Source organism: Rhea americana, unplaced genomic scaffold (assembly GCF_003343005.1).
Source record: "Rhea americana isolate MKP2758 unplaced genomic scaffold, rheAme1 scaffold_144, whole genome shotgun sequence".
Lineage (NCBI taxonomy): Eukaryota > Metazoa > Chordata > Aves > Rheiformes > Rheidae > Rhea > Rhea americana.
The window spans coordinates 823,778-843,630 of NW_028185528.1; the positions used below are offsets into that span (position 1 = coordinate 823,778).

Below are 19,853 nucleotides of genomic sequence, written 5' to 3' on the forward strand. Positions count from 1 at the left end.
CCCCTCCCTCGCTGGGGCCGCCTCGCGCGTTCTCCCGGCACGCCCGCTGCTCGCCCCCCGAGCCGCCGCGCGCTGCGCACAGGCAGGAAGTTTCTGCAGCGGTGAGAAAAACATGTTATTACCGCGGGGATGCCGGCACAAGGTAGGCTAGGTAGGTGCTTTCCACGGGCATTTACCCCGTTAAAACACACAGAAGAGCACAGTGGCAGAGCTGCTCATATCTGCAAACCCCATGAGTTAGTTTTATTAATTTCAGTAGTGAATACGCTTATCTTATTTATACTGTCACTACATTACACTGTGCAAGAACACCAGAATGAACGTTTTTTCTTCCTCACGTTTCACTGAGCAGTAGAAGGCCCTGTCAGACTGAACGTGACCTGCAAGACAGGCCTAGGTTTAACTACTGCACCAATGCTGCAGCCCTGGCAAACCAAGGTCACAGAGAACAGTACTAAGGATGCAGATGTGCTTGCAGGTGAGGCCACTACTGATCTGGTGTCTGGAGAAGATCAGGAAGCGTGCTGGAAGCAGTCTCCATTGATGCAGTCCCAGGTGCTCCAGATCCTCCGAAACAGATTGCACCTTGTGGGTACCTAACACCCCCCCGGGTGCTGCCCCCAGCAGCCCACAAGGCTGGAAGCACCTGAAACCCTGCACAGGCCCATTTGCCTTCTGGCTCACTGCTTTGGCTGGTGAGCACCAGCAACCTTTTCTGCTGAAGAAGGGAAGCTGCCTGAGCTCCCCCATAAACACCAGCAGCCCATTTGGAAACAGTCCGATAGCAGCCCAGAGAAACAGTCAGAGGAGCTAGTGGAAACTGCATTAAAACAGACAGACACAAATCCTGGGCCTTGCAAGGAAGTTGGGATATTACTGCAGTAGCTGGCTGCAGCAGTCTGTAGCATACTAGTCTATTCCTACTTGAAATATGGTTTGTATTACAGTATTCTGGATTTCTGCATAGTTAGCAGACTTCCACAGTAGGAAGACAAAGTTTGTGCACAGAGGGGTTTTTTGTTTGTTTGTTTGGGTTTTTTTTTAGCACAATTGCAGGAGACATTGCTGAGCTTCTGGAGAAACTAACTGGGCATTTCTAGAACTGAAAATTTGCAGGGCACCTTTCACTTATGCTCCATACATTTTTCATTCTTTGTTAAAATCTCCACCTTTTTCTGATTAAGCCTCTGTCATTCCCTTTCCTTGCACTGAATTTCTTCTCCTCATTTTCCCTCCCTGATTTTATGCCATAGGCTAATTTCCTTTTCTTACTTCTGTTTTTAAGAGGTCATTTCCTGGAATTCAAACCATTATTTGCTAAATAAAGACTAATATTTCAACAATACTCAGTATGATGAGAGATACTTCATATTCTATAAAACCCACACATCAAAAATATAAATATCCTATGTGTATTAGCTGTTTCCTGTTTTTGCTAATAGTTGATTTTTTTGACAGAAATATTGGTCCAAAGCCATCTTCTACATGAAACAGCTGAATACAGAGAAAATTAACATACTCATTTTACAGTGGTGAGAATGCTATGTTGCTTTGTTGAAAGCAATCAACCTGCCACCATCTGCCATGATAGAAGACTTTTGATGCTTTGAGTCAAAGCTAAGCTTAACTAATAGTGTCCATACCATAACAAATCTTAGCATTTTTGTTCATAGAGCATACTCCTGCTGTTTTGAGCTGCAAAATGCAGAAGTCTATATGCATTTGTGTGGAAAGAATAATGTAATCAGTGGGTGTATTCCATGATTCATTTTTGGGTGCATGACTTTCAGTTTTTGCTCTAACCTATATTCATTTCATGAGAGCAATATTTTGTTAGTAATGAATACCTGCTAGTTAACTTCTGATTTTTTTGATCATTCCTCTGAAAATGTACAAATATGTTGCATTTTATAATATCATTATTATGTAACAAATGTAACACAAAGTGACATTCTCCAAACAGAAAACATGCATGCACTGTTGTTTGTAATACACAGTAGTAGCTTTCTTTTCCTTAAGCGTTTAATGATCCTTTAGTAGATGAACTCAGGTTCATCACAGCAGTAAAGATAAAAGGTCACAAGTATTATTCAAGCTGCTTAAAGACTAAAAAACAAAAGTAGTGAACAGTCTGCAAGATGATGTTACTAATCAAAAATACCAGTTTTCCTCTCTCTCTTATAACATCATTAATTATTTAGGAATCCATTAAAAGTTGCTTAACAAGGACAACTGTTAATACCCAATAAAACTTCTGTTACCAGAAAAGTTTGGCACTCCTGTAGATATGGGAGATGCGAATATGCATGCAACTTTCCAAAAGGTTTTCAACAGGTTCCTCACCAAGGGTTTTTAAGGACACTAAACAGATACAGGAAAAGAGGAAATGGTCTAGCATGGATGAATCATTGATTAGAATACAGGAAAGAAAGGTTAGTTAGAACGGAGGAATCAGTGAATCAGTGAATTCTGCAAAACTTTGTCCTTTTTGACATACTTATCTGGCATCTGAAGACCAAAAAAGTGAGAAAGTTTGCTGTCAATAATCTATTTTCTCACATACTAAACACAGGGACCAACAGAAGACACACAGAAGACTTGGTTATGATCACGGATAAAATTCAGTCAAGCAAATGCAAACTTATGTATATGGGCAGGAATCCTGACTTTGAATGCAGAATGATGTGCTCTGAACTGGTGATTACTACTCAGAAGCAAGATCAGGAGGTTATGAAAAGTAATTCCATTAACATGTCAGTTCAGTGTCTAACAGCAGTCAGAAAAAGCAATTCAAATGTTAGGAAACACTAGGAAAGATAGAGAACATTATTCTACTTCATAAACTCACAGTTTACCTGTATGGATACTCTTTATGGTTCTGGTTCTCCCCACCCCTCATCCTACATCTCAAAAAGACAACAGTAGATCATGAAAAAAAGTTAGGAAAGGTTTTATGAGTATTCAAAGGCATGAAATGGTTTCCATGCAGGAAACAACTGTGTAAACTAAGAGTCTAAAAAAGACATGACTGAGGAACAAATACAGTAGATCTGCTGAACTTTGAGTGGCTTATAAAGGGTGGACAGCTATTACTACTTCATTCTCTCTTCCAGCAAAGTAACTAGGAGGAGTCAAGTTCTAAAGCAGACAAAAAACAAAGTGTTTCCTCATGAAGGGGAAATGGACTGTGAAATTCCTTGCAACAAAACAGTGGGCCATATCGCATGGGATTTTCCCAAGGAGATCCTTGAAGAGACCAAATTCTGATGTAAAATTTAGGGCTGGGATCCTGCTTTTCACCTGTTTTTATAAAATAAAGCTTAGAACAAGGAATTGCTGGAGACAAAAAATTAACTACAAAGAGAAGATCAATGCTTCATCACATCTTTAGTAATAGAATCAAAAGCAAATACGAACAAGAATGGGGAAGCTGAGGAAAAAGCATCCTTGATGACGTTCATTGTCTACATGGATTTGTATAGAATTCTGGGGATTGAAATCTCTAATCTGTGCATCACACATCCAAGTTCTCAGGCCTTATTCCATAGATAAGGAGCTAGTTCAAGCTGACATGAGTTGTCAGTGATAGAGCTGCTCCTAACAGCGGGAACAGAACACCAAGGAGTTCTCGGACTTAACAACATTGCATAAGGATACACAAGGCATACACTTGATTGCCATCAGTGTATCACTATATATTCACAAGTAATACAAAAAAGAGGCATGAGAAATAGTGTAAACAAACATAATGGAATTTTTCAGCCATTGTTTTGACCTTGACTGTACTCAAAAAAGGTACTACTTTCTCCAAATTACTAACTTATATAGGCTGCTTCAAGCTTGTAATACATTTTGTAGAAAGTACTTGTGACTAAAAGGGACTGCAATGCACAAACTGTAGTGTGCTATCTTTATTTACATGGAGAGGTCAATCAGGACAGATGCGCTCAAGTCTCCTGAAATAGGTACTGTGCTTTGTGAGTAGACTAAATAATTACTTTTATTCTGGAATAAAGAGCATGTTCTACTCCAGTCACTTTCCTAAGCTTTTCTAGAATGCTGAAATATGTAAGAGTAATGGATAGCCTTAGTTAATTTAATTCCCATCCTCCCAGCTCTTGATGCTGTTAATCAGCTCTGAGGGAAATGACAGTTATGTAAAATTTTGAACTGCAGCTTTGTACCTTTAGCGAAGTTTTGTACCAGACTGAACAAAATGAAATGAACAAGAAAGATGCTCTCAAACATCCCACATGGATTTTGTCTTGGTATTCCTCCTCTTGAAAACTAGTTAGTTCAAGTACTGGCTGAACAAAGTTAGCTTTAAGTTTTGGAAAAGAACACAAACAATTAGGACAATCATTTGAGCACACTGGACAATTTATCTGCGGATGTCATCGTGGAAAATGTTAAGGTTTTCAGGTTGTGTCAAAAAAAAAAAAAACAGTTTCTGTATTTTGTGTATCCACATGGTTATTTTTACTTATGGAAACACCAAGGATTTACTTTTTTCTTGTCTTGGGAGTGAAATGAGTGGGACAGTCTCTGCTGTATGTATTAAGAATACAAACCTGCTACAGAAATGATTATGTATTGTTATTAGAAACAGTAAGCTCTGTTCAAATAAGCCCTTACATAATTAATATGCCTCTTCAGAGTAACTTCTAACACAAATATTAAGTGCTACAGCTACAGAAGTGTACCAGTGCACACATACAAAAGGACTAATACACACTGACAGAGAATTGTACATCAGCTGCAACAGATTCATTATTTCAAGAAATAATGAAGGGGAAGAAGTAAATTTCTGCTACAGTAAGATATAGTTGTATAGATAAACACATAGAGAAAATATTACACAGTAACAGATTACTATTATAAAAGAATACCATTCTTTATATTAAAAATATTTCTGCCATATTTCCTCATGATTTCCTTTATCAAATGCACATAGAAACTAAATGTCATATCTTGGACTCCTACCCTCAATTTAAAAACAAGTATGTTGCTCTGGAGTTTGTAACATCCCACAGCTATTCTTCAGAAGCATGAACAAACTCTCCCCATCACTTGCAAACAATAAATAATTCAGTAAAACAAGACTGGATTAAAGCAGAAGATCAAAACTCCTTTATTTCCTGGGCACACTAAATTCAGAAGAAACAGGTGTTCTGCATACTAATTCAGAGATGGTATCATAAGTATTTCAGAGTTGCTTGACGTTAGCATATGCACCAGGTCCCCACAGCGGTACCTGCTCAGGTGACCCTGTTAGTTAATACCTGCACCAGAACACAACCTACAAGGCCCGCAGGTACCTCTCCAGGAGACTGGCAAGTTGTTCCCAGGTTCCACGTGGCAGCTCCATTAACAGATGAATACATCCCTAAAGGTAACTGTCCAAAAGTTTTAAGATGGTGTGTTTTACAATTTTTGGTAGATTATAGGAGCCAAAATACCCTCATGCGAAGCCTGAGTTTTCCAGACAGAGATCTCTATAAGGGTAAAAGTACTGAGAATTGTCTCTGACCAGAGACAAAATAGAGCCTAATGCATCACTCTCTCAAGTGGCAAGTGTCAGTACTGATGAAAAAATTAAAAAAAATTAAAAGTGTGCCCCCAGGGTATGCAGTGTCTCATCAAGAGGAGTAGTTTTGGTTTTTCTTTATATTATTAATTATTTTAAATATCTCAAATATATATCCTAGTTATCATTATTCTAAATGAACATGCCTTAATTTCGACTGTTGGATAAAAAGCAGGGAATTTATGATGATGCCACTTAGAGAATAGAAATCAGCCCCTGAAATTATGAAATCCCACATGTATGTTATTAACTTTAAGATGATGTCAGCAAAACATCCACTGCTCAGTGGGGATATGGGGAACTAGGGAAGGAGGAAGAGCTCCTCTTGCCCTGCCGGCCCAAACCTTGTAGGAAGCCATTACAGAACCTAGAGCAATTACCATTCTTAGAAGTTAAATATTAATAATCTGTATTCATAATAACATGTGCCAAAAATGCTGACCACAATAGGACACTGGACATTAACTTTAAATCATCTATTTTGTGTAAAGTATACTGTATTCCATATAATTATAATATACAGATTACAAATTAATGTTAACAAGTGCATTTCATTAAAAAATATAAAAAGACGAGATTTTTTGATAAGATGTACTTCCTATGATGGGGAAGAGGAGGAAGAAGAAAGAGTGGAAAAAGGAAATGAGTTTATGCATGCCTGAACATTTTCTTAGTAATGAAAAAAGCAGGTCCAAAGAGAAGGCCAGAATAGTCAAGGCTGTTAACAGTAAATTTAAATACTTGTGGTAAGAGAGGCAAATGTCTACGTGTGTCATGAAAGTAACACGAGATGTCAAAGCATCAAAGGTATCTTAGGACAATCCTTCTTGAAAGTTACAGATCAACACATGCATAGAATGAATTGATTTTTCTGTGCCAAACCAATTACTTGTCAAAGAAGAAAGTGATCATCCCCTATTTCTGCTGCTTCTCTTTTTTTGTTAGCTTCTTGTTTTCCTTAATAGAGTCCTAAATGACATGCTTATGAAATAGTAGACACACTTATGAAATAGTAAACACACTATCTCTTGATCTGTGAAGCCCATCATTATCACCTTTTTTTCCCCTGTGATCAGTTATTTTTCCCCTATTAATGGTGAGATGAGTATATTAGACAATACATTTCTTAAGTGATTATTCTACAGGTTTTTTTTACATAAGACAAAGATCTTATTTTTTTTTCCATGATATTATTGTTGAACTGACATACGTCCACAGAATTTTAATTTTTTCTAGAATACTTCCATCCTTTCATATCAATTAATTTTTCTTCCTGGGAGGGCATGAAGACCTATTAGCTTTAAAAGCCGAATACTAGTTTGTCACTTAGATTTCAGTTCCAATTAATAAGGCTGTTTAGAAGCATATTAGATAGGCATCTATTTCAAAACTAAGACAATGCTTCCATAACATGCTCTTACTGAAATTAAACCATTCCTTTCCCCTCCCCCTACCTGAGGTCCCAGACAAAAGGATGAGAGAGAAAGAAGAGAAAATCCACAACAGACAAAAGGAATCACAAGTTCCAGCTTGCCAGATAACCTGCGTTTGATGTGTATTACCACCTTCCTCCTCAATAACCTCTCTTTCCAATCATATCATGTCCTGGGAGATGAAGACTTTCTAATTAATCAGCAAGTATGTTAAACTAAACAGTTTACGCTCTGGTACATTGCAGGTACAAGGAGACAGATGGAAGCAGCACAGAGCTGTAATTTACTAGTGTGACAGATTGAAGGGAAGATTTACATTATAAGCCTTTTGAAAAACTGGATAGTAAATTCCCCTCTTCATCTCTAAAGAGCTTACCAATATTGCTAGTTTGGAAAGCAGAAACCCCTGTACTAAGAAGGGTCTGGGAAACATGTATGGCACTTGGTATAAAAGACTTTTTACAAGTCTTAGTTTTAAAATCTGTGCCAATGTTAATCATTATCCTTCACACTCCTCTGCATTACATTTGTTCTCTATTTTGCCTCTGTACAAAGCCTGAAACTGCCCTAGTTGAACCTCACATAAAAAAAATATTACAGGACATTGAAAGGCTATCAAAAAAAACAAACAAACAAACAAACAAAAAAAAAAAACTAACTCATTGCTGCCAGAGTAGAGTGCAGATTCAGGATATCCTCACTACTGAGTGACTGCCAGCTGCCACTATCGCCTTTGGAGGCTACAGGCAGCTGTTAACAGAACAGAGGATCCTTCGAGCCCCTGTACTTTCTGGTAGCGGTTGGCTTGGCAGCTAGGCAGCACCAGGACTCAAGTCTCAAAAGCTTCCTTTATGCCAGCCTTCACCACTGCTCTGTTACTGTTGGTAACAGCCCAATGATTTTTAAATTACTCTAACATCACTCTATATATATGGATTATTCAATGCAGACTTAACAGTTTAATCCAAAAAAATTACCTTGTGGATAATTTTTTCCACTGATTCACACTGCAGATTTCTGATCTCCATTTTGCATACCTGTGGCATATTCAGCATTAATTTCACTAGCAGAAGTCTTCGTCATAAGCTAAAAAAAGATGTTGTATGTGAATATTAAGCAAAATAGAGGGAAAAAGAACTGTGACTTAGTTCACCAAAAAACGTTACACTTCCAGCTAAAATCATTTCCAAAACGATTGTAATGCTAACATAAATAAATACTTGGTCAATGAGTAGCCCGTCTGTCCAGGACTTTTTAACAGAAAAGTATATGAGCTGGTTAAGTTCAAAAGGCAATGCATTTTTTACTTTCTCTTATCTTCAAAATGTGTTTATCAATTTCACTATTCCTTCCCTGGAAGAGTTTCTTCCCTATTTCTCTCTCTTACACAGAGAAAAGAGTGAATGAAAAGATGACATTAACATTTAACATGGTTAACACCCATTCTTTTTTATAACTTTTTTTTTCCATAAACTTCAAAGCAACATAAACTTAGGAAGCTTGAGAAGTAGGGTTAAATTTTCCTGCAAATTTCTCCTTACTACATAATGCTTAGCCATTTGCTCCAGGCTATTTTTTTCCCCCATCACATAGGGGTCCATGTTTTTTATGAGCATTAGCTGATAGAACAGTGATAAAGAAGCAATTTGGATCTGGTATTAGTACAACTACATTTCTGTCCCAGTAGCCAGAATGCACAATATAGTGTTTATGTTAGCTGCATGACTACTGACAATGCCTGACATATGGTAAAATAAAACCCATTCTAAAATGTAAACTTAAAAGCTACCACATTGAAATTTGGAATGGAAGGATTATACACTGGATAAGTGTTCTGCATCAGTTGTAAAGTCCTAAAAATGATTCACTAGGTCATTTAACTATGATTTCAAGTGCAATTCTACTCCTTTAATTCTTTAAAAAAATAATTTTCAAAACATTTCTATGTAAAGAGGAACTGAAGTAGCCTTCCCCTAAACGGAGGAACTTTTTCTCTAAAAATATATATCAATACAGCAAAACATGCCCCTATCAAGTCATATAGAACCAATACACTACTCAGATTTTCAGCAGTTAAAACACCTATATAACTTGCAAGTGAAGATGTATTTTAAAATTCCAATATTTAGATTTGCTTATTTATTTTTTCTTGCTTCATCAATAAAAAGACTTGTCATTAATCTGATCATATATTTAAACAAATAATTCTTGCACTTAGGTATTCACTCATGGCATACATGAATTGTCCTCTCAGACAAACGCTGTTATATGCATAAATGTGTAACCCTACGGATATTCAAAAGCACAGATGAAAGAGTGAAAAAACGCAGGACTGAATAGCAGATCTAAGTGTTACTTATACCTATCCTCTAGCATAAATTCTCTACTCTGTATGGGGATGAGACATTAGGCTAGATCCCAATATGGGAATATCAAAGTCCATGCATGGATCAGTCTGAAGACAGACTGGGTAAACAAAGAGGAGACCTAGTCCATGTAAATCCAGAACTGTCCTTTTCTTAAGCCTTTAGAACTAGCCTCTCAATACTTCCCATGTCAAGGCTTGGCTCTAATTTCAGACATCTCAGGTACATCTCTTATTTATATTCTGAGAAATCCAGTTCAGACAAAATGACTGAGCTCCTGGTTGAATTCCAGCTAAATGAGCACTTGCTGGTACCAGCACAACAATTAAGAACACTCTCCCAAATCCAGTCCTAAAAGTAGGAACAGCTGTACTGACTCATTTGGAAACAGCTTCTACTCCATTCCCTCATATAAGTCAAGCCAAATTCCCACCCACCTACCATGAGACGAAGGCTTTCCCAGAACATGGCTTGGCTCTTCTCATCAGTCTGAGACTGGCATTGCACCAAATACTAGATATTATATGGATTTTTCTCATAAATGTTTTACTTATGCAGCTTGGTAAGAAAGCATACTATTAAATATGATCAATATAGAACTGAAATACTCTTATGAGGTGCATCTAAAATTTGGTATGTCATTCAAGTTTTACTACAACAAAAGAGGAAACGCTTTGTTTTTTAAGTTACACATATCAGCAAGCATGGTCAAAGGTGCATCAAAACTGAGATCCTGAAAACAACGTATATGTGCAAATATTAACAAACAAATATATAAGATTACAGTATTAAAGATAAGCAAAAGAAATGAGAATATATCACTAAAATATTCAAAAAACATAAATCCTTTTACCCTCCCTTGAGTCTCTTGCTTCTGTGATCCATTTACAGCATTTCTCAATTAGTTGTTAAAGATGCTAATCAGACAGACCTCCACTTCTCATGACATTGTGGCAGTAAGCTGTTGGTCTGTGGTATAACACACACATTGGGACCACAGACCTTTGAAGTTAAAGCAACAGATTTGTCCTTCTGAACTTCAGGCAGTTTCCAAAGCTTTGTTTGCATGTTCTCACAGCAGACTATGTATTAGCTCAGCTAGATAAAGCCCAGTAACTGTTAAAAAAAAAAAAAAAAAAAAAAGCCTCAAAAATGCAACATATTTCTCATTGCTACTCTTGAATGACTGCTCTCTATGCTTTCTATTAGAAATATTTAGGAATCCTAATGTCAGTTACTTTACAGCTAGTGACTCTGTAATAAGAGAGGGTAACAAGACAGAAATAATGAATGCCTCCTTGTTAAGCAGTTTTGTTTGTGCTGTTCTAACTGAGATCTGCCAAGAACTTTCCATGCAAACCTTCCTTTTCTGGGGTTTACAATTAGGCTGCAAAAAGAAATTCAGCATGATAATGCCTGGTTCAAAATAATTCAAATTAAAAGTTGTAAAATATGCTTTTAGAATTTGGAAAAAATAAATCTATACTAAGAAAGATAAAGAATTTACCACTTTATGTGTTTTTAGTGGTTATACTGGGGGAAAAAAACCCTCTGATTAACAATTTTTTACTCCAGATGGTTATGTTTTCTAATCTTTTGGTTATTATATAAATTGGAAGTACTATAGTGTGAAAGGAGACTTCTGTGCTGTATGACCAAGATTTTATTTCAAAGGAAAACTTTAAACACTACTCATGGGATCCTATCTGTTAAACAGTTCAGTGACTTAAAGCTGTGCTAAYTCATAGTACAACTCAATTGACTTGTAGGTAAAAGTTTGTGAAAAAAAATGTTTAACACATCATTCTTAAAAAAACATAAGCTTAGAATTTCCATATTAAACTGCCTCTTTGAACTAAACTATTCAAAGCTTTGACCTGTGCAAATGTCCAATTTCAATGTTCCCYTTTTTTTTTTTTTGTGATATGACCTGTTAGGACATGGTCATCTTGTAAAGTTCCTTGCCAAAGCAATCTTGCTTCCTGTAGCAATTAGCAAGACATACAGAAGTAAAAGTTGAGGTACAACAGACTGGAGCCCAAGCTAAGGAAGCTCTCATTCAAGAAATGGCCAGGAGTTGAGAGCAAGAAGGTTTTGGTAGTTTCCTGAGCAGTGAAAAGAGCTGTGAAAGAGCAGCAGTGAGGGTTACACCTAAGAGGAAGAAACATCCCAGCAATTCAAAACAGAGACACAATCAAAAGATACGAATATACACAGAGAGACCATTTCAAAAGAAATACTGGAGGGAACAGGGCTACAGAATACCATGCAACAGAGTATCTAAGAGATGATTCTAGTCATTCTCTTGACTAACCTGGCTTTTTCCTGTGTGCAGTTTGTCTAGAATACATTATTCCCCAGAATAATCTCTACTTGCTTTACAGTTCATCACAAATTAGAACTAAATGAGCCTATGAAACAACAGTTACTCTAAGATTATTTGCATTCAGCCCAAACATGCTAGGTATTTAAGGAGAAAGGCCAGAGACTTAATACTCCACCATCCTCTAGGAGTAAGTCACAGCTCTCAGACCCTCAGTCACGGCTCTAAGACTCTGTTCAGCTCCAGAGTGACCTGAAGCTGCATGGGAGTAGCCCTCTTGGACATAATGGATTTAAATACTTGAAAATAAAACACTACTGCACCATACAGCCTGAGCACAGGAAAAAATTGCTAGCCAGATGAGAGACAAGGAGGAAGAAAGAGTTCCTATCAGACCAGTAGAACTCAGAGCAATAATGCAAGGCAGTGACAAGACCACTGTATCACTGATGCTGCCAGCTCTGCAAGAAGACACGAGGGTAGTCAGCAGTTAAAAGGGTGTTGGAAGCAAGATAGTATGTCTTCAATAATTAAAGAAAGAGCCAGCAGAAGCACAGACACACAGTATCTCCATGCAGATGGCCCATAATCTTCTGTCGATGCACAGAAAACCTGTTCTCTAGCAGCAGTGAGGCTATTTCCATGGGACTAGGCTCTCTTAAGTAATGAAATCAGAGTAAAGTAATGAACTGAAGCCTTATTTGTAACTGCTTGTCTTGTATTGCAATAACTAAAACATTATCTGGCTCCGAACTTGCAAGGATCATCCTTTTGTTCTTTATTTCCATTGTAAAATCTTGGCCTCTGACTAGCTACAACATAAATAGCATTTCTCATCCTCATTTCTTATCTGTTCATGTATCAGTATCCCACCTCCAGTTCATCTCTTTACTCAAAGAAATTAAGCACTATTCCCAATTATACAAGCACAACACCAGGAAGACACTGACAGCAAAAAAGAAGAGAACATGGCAGTATGCCTTCCACCTTGGATGCACTCTCTAATTGCACCATTTTTTTTGCTTCCCAAAACATTCTCTCTTCTGCTGACATGACTTGCTGTTTTACCCAGCTCTGACAGAGACTTACCAGCTGGGAGAGATACTCTGAAGCACCCAGTTCCACTAGTTGCCTACACATAGCAAACTACTTAACTGAAAAAGCTGGATCAGTATCAACGCAAGGATCCATTGCAATGAAATCTATTATATTATTTTCTCCAACAAGGCAATTGCTTCTTTTCTGTTAAGAACAAATAGAAAAGGAGGAAAGAGATTGACACAGAGAAGACTTGCCAAACCAAGGGGAAACAGACAGATGTATATACTCAAAGCTGTCCACTCTTGGGCAAAATCTGCAAGGGGTACTTTTGCTGCTTCATACAATGATTTCCTTGATCCACCATGGAGCCTGCAGGCACTCTTTGTCCGAGGTTGTTTCTTGGCTCATTTAGTAAATTATTATCTGTAAGGACTGCACTGCAACTGTTAGGACAGAACTCGTATTATGGAGGATTAAGAAGAATTGTGAAGAGGGACTCCCAGATGCATTTTGTCCAACTTGGCCAGACTGCCTCTAGAGCAGCGACCATCGCAGTGAGGGTTAGAACATTCCTTAAATAACTGGTTTCAGCCTGCTTGCCTCCTTCTTTCATCCATATTCAACTACACTGGCTAGTATGAAGATAGGACTCTGCTTCTGACACCCACAATTACAACAGACACTTCCAATCTTTGTGTTAACAAGAGGAATCATGACCAGGCCCTTGCCCAGGTGAGACAGCAGAGATAATTTGCTAATGCTTTAACACAGCTGTGTATGCCATATGCTTAAAAATACCATATGGCAGTAGAAAATTCACTAGTTTCAGGGCAGCTGAGAGAGCCTGTGGGTAGGTACTGAGGTGCAGCTGTTTATCAAGGATAATTTATGAGATTGAAATTAAGAATAGAGTCAGTTAAATCTATCCGTAACAAGTGAGCTCTACTTTATAACTGTAATAAGTAAAACAAACAAACAAAAAACTACATGTGAATTGGTAATGAGTGATAGCCAGTATAATTATTTGCTCATAACTTAAAGTGTGACACAGAGACATCATTACTGACCTTAATAGAATGGACAGGCAGTTAAATTCTGCAATTCTTAATTGAGCAAACTCCTGTTAGAATCAACATTAGCTTCAGCAGGAGATCTCCTGAATTAGTGATTGCAGTAATTGGCTAAGATAATTACTCATGATTGTATTCATCAGTTGAATAGATCTTTAGTAAAATTTTATGATACTATCAGTTTCCAATAGACCTTCGTCAGTGTTACGGTAAGGGTGAGTTAAAAATCTCCTTTCATTTCCAATTATTCAGGTAAATAAAAAGGAATTCATAGAATACTTAAAATAGATGTTGCCACAAAAACACAGAGCAAATACAGGATTGGAGTCACATGATTTGATAAGGCTTTCCCTGAGGTTTGAATAAAGATGTAGGAAGATGCACTCGGTTGGATGAGTACAAGAGAAGTAACAGAGAAAGGGCCAAAAACACTACACAGAAGACTCTAAAGAAAGCAGCAAGAAACTGTTATAGAGGGTAAAACCAGAATCACAGAATCGGTAAGGTTGGAAGGGACCTCTGGAGATCATCTAGTCCAACCCCCCTGCTCAAGCAGGGTCACCTAGAGCATGGTAGACAGGGTTGTGTCCAGGCGGGCCTTGAAGATCTCCAGAGAAGGAGCCTCCACAACCTCTCTGGGCAACCTGTTCCAGGGCTCCGTCACTCTCACAGGGAAGAAATTCCCCCTCACGGTCAGGCAGAACTTCCTGTGGTTCAATTTCTGCCCATTGCCTCTTGTCCTGTCACAGGGGACAACTGAAAAGAGTTTGTCCCCGTCCCCTTGACACCCTCCCTTCAGGTACTTGTACACATTGATAAGATCCCCCCTCAGCCTTCTCTTCCCCAGGCTGAAGAGGCCCAGCTCTCACAGTCGTTCCTCATAGGGCTGGAGCTCTGGCCCTCTGATCATCTTCGTAGCCCTGCGCTGGACTCTCTCCAGTAGCTCCATGTCTCTCTTGTAGTGGGGAGCCCAGACCTGGACGCAGTACTCGAGATGAGGCCTCCCCAGGGCTGAGYAGAGGGGCAGGATCACCTCCCTCCACCTGCTGGCAACACTCTTCCTAATGCACCCCAGGAGACCATTGGCCTTCCTGGCCACAAGGGCACACTGCTGGCTCATGGTCAGCTTGTCATCCACCAGCACTCCCAGGTCCTTCTCTGCAGAGCTGCTCTCCAGCAGGTCAGCTCCCAGCTTGTACTGGTGCCTGGGATTATTTTTCCCTAGGTGCAGGACTCTGCACTTGCCCTTGTTGAACCTCATGAGGTTCCTCTCTGCCAAACTCTCCAGCCTGTCCATGTCTCTCTGAATGGCAGCACAGCCCTCAGGAAAACAAACAAACAAAAAAGTAAATTTAAATAGCTGTCYAAAAGATGCTGGGAAATAGCAAAAGAGGAACTTTTTCCTCCTGAGTTCAGGAAAACAAGACTTTATGTACCTGCTTGGTAAACAGCTAGTACAGACTTAACATCATTTTTTTTTCTTCCTGCTGGAAATAAAGTGCAGGCCTTAAAACTGGCAGACTACTCAAGTCAAAAGAGGTGAAATATTTCCATTTATAATTCATCTGGATATAAATAAGCATCTAGAACTGCTGATTGGTAAATTAAGTGATTACCTGAAGATGAAGCATAGCAGTAAAGAATAAACAAGCAGAGGACATATTAACATAACAGAGCTACATAAACCTTTTGCAGGCAATTTCTCTTTTGAAGCTTTCTAGAAGCAAGCAAGCATCCAGGCTATTTCTTCAAAAACAAATATTCTGCATAGTATCCTTAATTTAGGAAGCCAAATTTATGCACTCACAACTAGTTTAAAGCAGCACTTAAAATAATTCTTGCTCTTTCCATTTTTCTTTTTATTGAAATAGAGGAATATTTAAATCAAATTGTTCTACATGAGGCTTAGACATCCTATACATTTTTTGTGTAGAGAATGTCATCAAATATACTCTATGGTATATAGCTTTCAAAGCTACTCAGAAAATACTATAAACAGATTAAATTATGCTAAAAGCAAATTAAATGTAGAAGAGTTCTATGCACTCAGGTGATATACGCATATTCAGTCTTCAGCAACATCAAGAATCACTATGTACAAATGAAAGTTTCTAAAAACAAAGGTTGTTTGTGATAGACGCTTTCCACAACCACTTTCTAAATGGTGTACCAGCTATTTACATCTGCTCCCTAAAGCAATCATGAGAAATTTTGCAGTAACATCCAGTTTCTCAGTAGGTTAAGGGAAACAGAGAAATTACATAAAAAATTCAGTGAAAAATTGCATGATGAGGTTTTGAAGAAGCTACATGAGAAATAAACCCTTCAGCAGGTAGTCTCCTATGCTATTCCCTTCTTTTGCTCTCTTGATCCATTGTACTACCATCCCTTCCAAAAAATAGTTCTGTCACAACTAGATGACCCCACAGTGTTGCTGTTTAGCGCAGCCTTCTTCCCTGTTTACTATTGGTCTCATTCAGACACACATGGGCTTCAATGGAAACTCAAAGCAGGGCCAAAAGATGGGAAACAGAAGTCTATTCATGCTCCTCTAATAAATCATGTATATGCTAGCAACAAATAAACACTTACGAATGTTCAGATCTTTCTTCACTTATAAAAGTAGAATGAAAAAATTCAGCTATGCACTTCAAGGGAATATAGTTCAGTAGGAAAAAGTGCACAATTTAGTATTCATTCTCCTTCAGACTTAATTAAAAAGTCTTGCTAATGATTTAAACATTATACCTAAATGCACAATTTGGAAACTTAAGTCATGTCTATTTTCCTCTGAGATGAAGTACAAATAAAGCATTATCACATTAGTATTTTGGCATTTTATTTTTGTACGGTGCGCTTTCTGCATGTAGATTCCCCATCATAAATTTTGCAGTAAAGCTTTGGTCTTTAAAGCTTATATACCTAAGATTATGCTTAGGATTTCCTCAGAAAAGAATGGATTTAGAACATGGATTCTCTTACTAGATACAAGGTAGAATCTATTCTATATATTTTAAAATCTACAATTAAAAAGTATATCAGTTATAGTAGGAGAAACAGAAAAGTATTCCTCTCTGCAGATACAATAAACAGCAATGGAATGCCAGGAAGGAGAAAACTCCRGAATGAGGGTATTACACAGCAACTGGAAAGAAAAGGCATCTGAGAGCACCTGAGCATGAGTACCCAGTGCCCAGGAAACAGGCAGAGCACAAAAGCAATAAGGAAAGAAGTTATTACAAATCGTGTGAACATCAAATTAAAAAATGGACTCTAGGAAAAGAAGATGCTAAAGCGATCAGAGAAAAAGGCTATGGAAACAAACTGAGCAGCCATAAATGATGAGTGAGCTGAAAGTTTTTGCCTCTCACAGACAACAGGAAAACTACGAATCTGTTGTGTGGCTGGTGTCCCAGCGGAATTGAGGAGAACAAGATGCAGATTTTTACCTCCCTTCATAGAGTCACAATAGGTCAAAGCCAAGTTCAGGAAATGAAAATATTAACTCTGAAGTATAAGAAGTGACTGTTAGAACTGTTCAGTACCAGATTTCATTCTCATATGGTAGCTTTCTGGTTGTTCAGATTTCAGCAGTAATTGAGTTAAAGTAGCTACGTACTCCACCTTTTTTCCTTTTTGACTGTCTCAAAAATCATGGACAATCCATCTAAGTAAAATGTCTTATAAAGCTTTGTTTTCCCTTTGAACTCATGACTCTGTCAGAGTCTGTAAAGTTGGTAAATCTTTTTTCTTCCATTTTAAGTGCTTCAACACTTTCTGATTACAAATTAAAGAATTTGGAACACAAAAAATATGAAACAGAAGAATGTTCTTGTATGCTTGTAGCATGCTGAAACAGGAAGAACACAATCCTACAAAATTATGCTCCGAGAAAACTCCCAGCTTGCAGAAACTGCATATACACATTTAGGTAATGAAGCCAAAGAAGATTAATAATTCAGATTATCATTCACACTTAATAACAGCTAGTAAAAATATAATTTCTTAACTCTTATGCTTTTAGCCATTACTTTTAAAGAAGTATTTAATAAAATGTAGTAACAGTAAGATTAAGAGGCTAGCATAACAGCAATTCAATTTCGTAAGTCCCTCTTAGGTAAATCGTAAAAATAACTAATTATTCCAAAATGATTTATAGATTACCTGTTCAGCCTCACACATCCTATCCAAATCCTGCTAAAGTCAACAGCATGTTTCTCAAGGATTGCAGTGGGATGTGAGTGGTCTGTATGTTGACAGTCTGACAGCATCACTTCAAACTCGGCATCTTTGCCAGCGGTTCCAGGCCACAGAGCATACACAGATGAGCCACTGCCATTTCCGTCACACAGCACAGCAACCTCCAGAAGAGCTACAGCAAAGACATGGGATCATCTTAAATGAGCAATTTAATTGCAGTAATTCAGGACAATATCATCCCCATGGTATTCTTCCTAGCCTTCTTCCAACATCAAGGATGAAGTATTACATGCCAGAACAGTCAGTGTAAACTGCCAGAGTACATGGATTTGCTCCAATGCACTAGCTTAATCTCAACTGAAATGGGAACAGTTTTGCTGCTTCTTGTAAGGAGCCTGCTTAGCTGCCTGTTCATTAGCACTAAGTCTGGCTATAGTCAGCGCCACAGCAAAAACAGTAATGGTACTGTTAACTTAAAACATTTTAGTTCACCTTTATCAAGGAAGGAAAAAATTACCCTGGAAATGTTATGCCAGCCTGAACATTCCCTGTAATCTAGTACTAGCCTGAATTTAATTAAGAGCATCTATTCTATATGCAACTATTGCAGAATCCATCTGAATCTTGAAAAAAGTCAGAAAAGAGACACATAAATTGTTACTCAAAGTTTGTTCCACCGATCCCAAGGTTAAGACTATTAGCGACTACTGTCATCAACACCATTATTCATAGCTCCACGGTAATACTTGTTCCTTTTGCTTGACACTGACTACAGACCTGGTACACCCACTCTGTAAATGACTAAACACATGACCGTGAAGAATCAGACCTATGAGGTAATTATAGGATAAAACTGGTCAAATGGGTTTCTAATTTGGGTCAAGGAAAGGGCGATGAGGAAAGCAAAAAGATGACAAAAATCTAGAAGCTGCTTGATTTAGTCCTTAATACTTTGCCTTTCTGCTTAGAATGAACTTTGAAATATATAATACTTCATAACAGATTGCATACAGAAGACACTATCACTATTTAAAACATTTCAAGATGAATAAACAGGAGGAGAGCAGAAGGGGATGCATGACTCCTCATTTACTTCTTCTGTTTGTCTACTCTGGACAATTACAGCAACTTTTAGTCATTTTCCATGCTGATTGCTGATGTCTTTGACAACACAATAAGCAAGATCCCATATTAGCATGTTTGCAAAAGCAGAAGAACTGGTACAAGAACTCTAGCAACTTGTGACGATGTCTTCTTTTTGACTTGTACATATTAGTGTATGAAAAACTAAGAGCACTGAGCAAGTTAAAAACATTTTTTAAATCGCAGTAACTTCAGCCCAGCTTTTTCAGATTTTGTTCTGTGACTACGAACAGGTCCTCTCAGCACATAAAAACTCTGCATTTTGCATTAGATTGGTAGTGATGTTCATGTATGTACCTACACATAATTGTATCATTTACTTTTGAGATATATCCTGTAAAATAATATGCACTCTACATAGGAGAGACTGAAGATAATAAACATTCTGAAAGATCTAGCCAAATTTTTATTTGCTGCAATTAAATGTCACTGTACTGTTACTACCTATATACTAACAGTATCTATATACTAGTATAGTACACAGGTGTATATGATGTTTTGCAAGTGAATAGAAATATGTTTCTTACAGATTATAAATCCAGGAGCATATTAAATACAATTTCTTGTTTTAACTATGCCCCCCCCCTTTTTTTTGTAACAAAAACTACTCCTGGAAGTTTCATGTTAGCTTATAGTTCGTAATGTTGTGATCTCTCAGAAAGGATCTTTTTTAAGTACCCTCTTAGTCAT

General features: G+C 37.8%; 1 protein-coding gene across 1 annotated transcript in view; it reads left to right on the forward strand.

Annotated features, from left to right (window-relative positions):
* Positions 1-129: 129 nt before the first annotated feature.
* Positions 130-19,853, forward strand: part of CAMSAP2 (calmodulin regulated spectrin associated protein family member 2) — a 113,748-nt gene continuing 94,024 nt past the window's right edge. Inside the window, exon 1 of the mRNA XM_085299076.1 lies at positions 130-142. Coding sequence (XP_085155202.1) covers positions 130-142 — 13 coding nt within the window. The remainder of the gene's footprint in view (positions 143-19,853) is intronic.